We start from the raw sequence: 6,715 nt of genomic DNA on the forward strand, positions 1-6,715 counted from the left end.
GCACATACACATAAAATGGTGTCTAGTCTAAAACTTTACATATGTTTTCATATTTCATGTTACACAAAAATTTTAAAACCATTTATGAGCTAAAGGAACAAAAAAAATTAAGTCAAAGGTCAAAGAAGTAAATTACTCTTTTCTGCAGCCATTAAGTATCTGACCACAGATACTTAATGCAATTCACAAAAAGCCAACCAAGATAGTACTTCAAGAACCCCGAAGGAGATCTTACAACGGATAGTTATATAGAAAAAAGTGAAAACTCTGAGGGTGCCCAGAGAAAGAATAGGAGGCAGCAACTTGTAACACTACAAAGTACAAGTAAGAAAAGTTTCCACAGCAAACAAGGTTGCACATTGTAGCAGGCTACAGAGCACCTGAATCTTTTGAATTCATAACATTTGGACAAGGCCCAGAGTCCATTTTTCAAAACAGTTCTATGATCATGACACTTGAACAGGATGCAGAAAGCCCTCTTCCTAATAAGAAAGATTGATCATATCTTGATCAGAATCCCACACTAAATTTAACAAGTAAATTCCATTTTATGTTACCACTTACATGAACCATCTGGTTATTAGGCAAGCTCTCCATTTACTAAGCTACCCTAGGATCCCATTTGCCATCATGAACAAAACACATTCTGCTAAACACAAGCTCAAGTCTTGAGGGGAATATCTCATTTGTAAATCCTGCAAGAGTTTAGCCATTACATATTACCATTGTGCAAGTCTAACAGACTTTTAGCACTATAATATTCACAACAAAGCATTGAAATGCAGGCACCTACCATTCATTTGGGTTCCCATTGTCTAGTGGCAATTCAATAGAAATTGTTAGTTTCTGGCTTCTAATATCCAAGCTGAGTACTTACCATGATATGATAAAAACCTTGAAACATTTTTATTGGACAATTATACCACAGAATCTAAGTAATACTTCTCCCAAAAGCTCTGCCTCAAGTGCATAAAACTTTGTAAACTTAGCCTTTATACTTAAACATCACTTAAAATTCTACATTGACTTAGAAGCACATAAGGCTTCTAATAAGCCAACAGCCAGACTGAGATGMCTCTTTAGCACTGTGCAAAAGAAAACTTTAAGTCTGGGAAAGGGTCCGACCACCAGAACAGCTTGCAATGAGAGATCTGAGCCAGAAAAAGGTATGAAAATGGTGTTCTCATCTCCTACAGAAGGAGATTATACTAGATGACRCTAAACAAAAGTGATTTAGACAAACAAGAATCACATTCAACAGCCAAAAAATAAGTAGCAGGGAAAACAGTAGCAGAAACAGCAACTAAAGGAGATTGATGAAGATTCCAAGACAGACATTTGCTTTGTCAAGATGAGGTCTCATGAAAACCGTTCTAATTTTGGCACAGTTTCTATTAGTTGGTAATAGCAGGTTCATCAGTWGGGATGCAGACAAAGCTCCATACATGCGTGTAAACAGGGACAGTTTCATACTTCATACATTTCTAAATAACTGGTCCCAATACTTTAGTTCACTGTAAGGGCAATTAGTGCTTTGGAAGACAGAGCTTTACTAATCATATTTACAAATCATATTTAAACTCTAAAATCAAGAGAGTTTCCACACAGCTTGATCCAACCTTAATCCTATCAAAAGTGCAGGCCTTATTCCGCTTTGCTAGTCAGTGAGACATTTCCATATAGTGGATTCAGGCTGCTTCCAATCTTCTCCCATTAGTGCATTCAGGTTTAATTCTTTGAAAAACTCCAGACRATGGCTATAAATAGAGAAGAGAAAAATTAACATATATACACACACACACCCCTAAACTCTTAACTGTTAAAGAAATCTCCTTAGTAGGTCTGCTTATTCTTTATCTTTGTTTTCTTCAACAGGAACAGAACTAGCATTCAGTACATTCACCTTCCAAAGTGACAATTTACAAATAACACCACAGTACTCCCACAAGCCTTTACCAATTAACACAAGGGAAATTTCTCAGCTCTAAGTACCACAGAACATAAAGTGAATTTCAAGGGCTAGGATACGATAGTCAAGTTAATGCAATCTTTTTCTTCACAGACTATAACTTCTATTTCCTGAAACATTATGAAGCAGACCTAAGAACATCTTTACACTACCATACAGGAACAACAGAGAACAGATGCTTATGTAAACATCAATTAGAGGTCAACAACTGCCTAACTAAGCAGATTATTCAACTCTAAACTAATTCACTTAGGTAAAGAAAAWACTTACTAGGAAGGTTAATTTTTGAGGAGTAAAGACATACTAAAAACACAAGCAAGGAATAACCTCTTCACACCACCTGCACTTAAGGTCTGAAAAGTTTTTCTTGGAAAGGGAAAAAATCATTTCCCAAAAAATACTACAAGTGTTCTCTAGCTTACTACATAAAGACAAAAGTATGCATTTCTTAAGGAACAAGAAGGAACATGACTAGTAACCTAGAATTTGTTTTAAAATGAATACAGAAGATAAGGATTTCCTAGATAAAGGAAAGTGGTGTTCACCTTACCTTGCTCTCAATGTATGTTGAGAAGCAAGTTTGTGCAAGAACTATTTGTCCTCTGTAGTCAGTTCACTTRCAGAGAATACTCAAGCTGCAGTTTATATCAACTCATTAATCACATTCAAAAACTAAACAAGTCTAAAGATCAAAACACTCTTGTTTTCTATTAAGTATCCTCTCACTACATTGCTTCATTTCATCCACACTTTCAAGATTTTTTTTTTTAAACAATGTGGAACCATCTATAGAGGTGAGGTTTAGAACAGTAGGAGAGAARCAAGAAATTCACTACAGATACATGTGGTAAAACTAACACTGAATGGCATTTCAAAAAGTGCTACAGGAAAGGAAAATGGGACAATCAGTCTGATTTAGCATAGGAAGGTGATGGAACAGATGCCTTTGGTGCCAAATGCATGGTTTACTGCACAACTAGGAGATAGCTGCAATTAATTCCTGATTTTATGCTATCGGCCACAGTCCTTTACACAAAGTGCTGTACCAATAGGTCTGCACCTAAGCAATGTAATTAAAGCACTTGTAGCACTGAATCAGCAAGTCAGATTAAATTGCTTTTCTAAGTACTCCAAAAACAGTGCAGTKAGGTTAAAGACCACCTAATTTTAAACTTACAAGTCTGGTTTCTGTCCTTCATGCAGTTCATGTCGAGGCACAGGATGAAGTGCTTCATATTTTCTCTCTACTCCCGAGCCATGAATTGCAAATGCATTAAACTTGTTGGTGCATGGTGGAAAATAACTCCAAGGCAGACAAGCTTTACCTTCCCATTTGTCTTCCATTCTGATCACCTCAAATTCTAAAGGAAGATTTTCCTGTTAAAGGAACAACAAAATGCCAATGTCAGGAATCTGAAAAAACCTTCGATTTTCCAAATATATATGTGTGTGTGTACACATTTTACCACTTACTTTCCATACTCTTCTTCTACCAGAAAGAAGCAGCAACAAGTGTTGTCCATGACTGTCAAAGATCAGAATCATGATTTACTTCAACTAATGTCAAGACACAGACCTGTCACACGCTGTTCCACTAAATACAAGAACATTCCTTACACTGAAAGAGTGTAAGCTTGCAGCATTCCTCACTYCTCATAGATACATCTTGCAAGCATCAGAATTGACACTAGAAAYGCAAATTAGCATTTAAAACTTTTTCAAAGAGTGCTGTACTTACGGACAAAGTTCAACTTCTAGATACTGTTCAGCTCCATCACTCAAGAAAAATGCTTCTACAACTTAAAAATATAGGCCATCAGTATCTTATAATGTTTACCTATTTTGTAACATCACAAGATCTCCATTTCCCACTAGAAGTATTATAGTCAGGTTTCATAAAGAGCAATGTCTGTGCTTCCCGGGGTTTGATTATGTCACACTGATCGTTTCCAATTCCAAACTGTTTTAAGTACTGCACAATAATCCTGTGTTCGAGCCTCACCTAATTACTAATATCATAAAGCAACATCAAAGACATAGCTCTAGTCTTACTTTACCTACCTGTCCACCAAGTGGACAAGTAATATATTTGCTTCTTTTTCCCAGTCATTTTTATTACTACATTACCATAAAATTGTCCTATTGCTAAGCTGTTTGTGATAAATCATCATCTAGAAATAACACACTTAAGAGTTTTTAAGTTAAAAAACAGTGTAAAGTTTATGGTTACTTCAAGATGTTTAAGGGGAARGCTATTTTTATAGCCTTTGCCATAGCACTCAGAAAAAAATAAAGAAATTTTCTACTTTAGCATTTCACTTTTGACCTTCAACAAAATGGTCTTGTCAGAGACCCTGACTTGAATCACTGGATATCAGATGTTCATCACTTCAAATGAAATCAGCCTGAAAGAGTATCTCTCAAAGATGCTGCAGGAGGACTAGATTTATTAACTGCAGAGGAACATTGATACCTGCACAACTCAGATGTACTTCCAGCAGAACAGGAACACTTACCCTCATAGTCCCAGAGGTTACTGAAGGGCTTCCCTGGCTCTCCAAGTGGTGCTGGAGGATCATTAAAGAAGGGAGCACTGACTTCCATTAGCAGCCCTGCCTCATGTGGCTTCAGTCGCACAGTCACAGGCTCATGGCTCACAGGTATGCCATCCCACGTGTGCCCARTGAGCAACTCCATTTCAATATGCTGCATAAAATGAATAAAGCTTTCAACCATGATTCAAGAACATACTTTAGCACCAGCTGCAYAGTTTGCTTGGCTATAAAAGTCTTCATAATCAAGAGGATGAAGAAAACTTGATAAAAATCTAAAAAACATAAAACTCTAAGACAGACCAAAAGGGACTGAGTACTCTCCTTCCTACTTACAGTCATGGAAGATATCCAATGTGAGTCATTGTTTCAAAAAACACTTTTTTCCCCCCCAATTTTTACAATTACTCTGTACTACTAGGAAACTTTTAAGAGTCAAGGACTTGCAAATTCCACTCAATGACTGAACACTAGGCTAGTCAAACAAAATCCTACCCCTTCCTTAAAAGCACAGATCAGTATTGTGTCTCTTGCACTGCAACAGCATCAGAAGCAGCTTCCATGCATTGGATAGCCTAGCCTAAGTCTCTGGAGCTAGGACTTTACCCTTCTGTTATACCACTGCCACAGGCAGGATCCAAAAACAGCTTCCTTCTGAAAACGGAGCTTTTTTCAGAGCTGAAAACTCAGCTGTTCTCATCCTCTTTAGCTCCAGACTTTGTATAATGTCATAACCATAAAACCACATATTTCAAGTTCAGGAAAGCTGAAGTAGTTAAACATATCTAAATATATTTCTAAAATACTAGGAAATTTTTATTAACAGACAAATTAAAATTTCCACATGATATTTAATCACTTGGAAGTACAAGGAAATTGACAAAAAACTTTCCATGCATCCCAAATGCAGGACAACAGAATGATTAGCTAAAGCCTTCCTTAGTGTCTATTGCAACCAGCCAAATGCCAGATTTCACAAATCAAACCAAGCTTATCTTGATAAACACACTTAGTTCCACAGCAGCATAAACAGAGAACGCTTGAATTCAATAGCTCAGGTGCCTTGGAAACAAAATTATACACACCTCAAAAAGGCTTCTATTTATTCCATAAATCAAGTTTGGTTTCCAGCAAATTTGTGACCACCTACACCTCCCCTCCTCACTATTAAGAGCTCCTTCCCAGGCCCACAACAGTAGTTCTTGATTGGTTTCTTTACACATTCAGTGKCAAAACAGGAAGGGAAGCAGCAATACATAGTCTCACTCAAAGTTACACACAGGCTGATAAGTCTATCACATAAGCCAAGTTATCACTTTTTTCTTACTAATTTGGCCTATTTTGTGTCCCTAATAACAATTTTCTTGAGACTCATAGCAAGTTAAGCATAAACTGAACTATATTCTACACATCTAAGTTTTGCAAAAGGTGTATACACAAATCCTACAGCTTGAATTTCATCTTTAAACACAGGGGAACAAGAATATGAAACTTCCACAAACAATAAGATTTTTCCTTGTTGAAATGAATGGAAATGTTAACAGTAAATTGAGCTCAACATGCATTATGCATACTYACAGAGAAGAAAAGAAAAGCACAAGTGCACATGCTTAATCTAAGAAAATCAGGGTATAGGAGCAGGTGTGTTCACATCAACTAAATCAGGTGGTAGGACTAATTTACAGTAGCAAAAAACTAAATCACCATTAGGCACCTAAAAGTCAATACTCCCTTGCACCTAAACTATTTTCATTGTGCTATATTATTTAACTTTCAGCATTTACTCATCAAGGCAAAAATTAGAAGGACCTATCTTGCAAATTTCAGAGTTTTAAAGTTACATAGCCTTCTAGGATTAGTGGCCTTAGGGAATCTCATGTAGTGAAAATTACAAAATTAAAACTACAAATATCCTAAGCCACTCCTTTCAGTTTGTGATTGAAGCAAGGAACATCTCTCTCCTTGTGTACAAGATTCAAAGGCTGTCTAAGGAACTGAGTCACAAGATGGCTTTAAAAAATGGAAGAAATAGACAGCAAAATAATGCAACTTTGTAAGTTGCCTCCTATAAATACAGTATCCAAAGTTGCAGAACATAGGACACAAGAGATTTCACAATTTGTTCTTTACTTGTACATCACTTTCCCCGGGAAAGTGATGGAGCAGCTCATCCTGGCTGCTCTCTCCAGACACA

At 36.7% G+C, this 6,715-nt stretch overlaps 1 protein-coding gene across 1 annotated transcript; it reads right to left on the minus strand.

The window, feature by feature from the left end:
* Window positions 1-313: 313 nt before the first annotated feature.
* CUNH4orf33 (chromosome unknown C4orf33 homolog) lies at window positions 314-4,681 on the minus strand. The gene is made up of 5 exons (XM_026051985.1): window positions 4,486-4,681; window positions 3,708-3,768; window positions 3,443-3,494; window positions 3,147-3,346; window positions 314-1,757 (listed from the first exon to the last, which is right to left on the minus strand). The coding sequence occupies exons 1-5, from the start codon at window positions 4,679-4,681 to the stop codon at window positions 1,658-1,660; spliced, it is 609 nt and encodes a 202-aa protein (XP_025907770.1). The 3' UTR covers window positions 314-1,657.
* Between the last annotated feature and the right edge of the window lie 2,034 nt (window positions 4,682-6,715).

This window comes from Nothoprocta perdicaria, unplaced genomic scaffold, assembly GCF_003342845.1.
Source record: "Nothoprocta perdicaria isolate Ctin4 unplaced genomic scaffold, notPer1 scaffold_81, whole genome shotgun sequence".
NCBI lineage: Eukaryota > Metazoa > Chordata > Aves > Tinamiformes > Tinamidae > Nothoprocta > Nothoprocta perdicaria.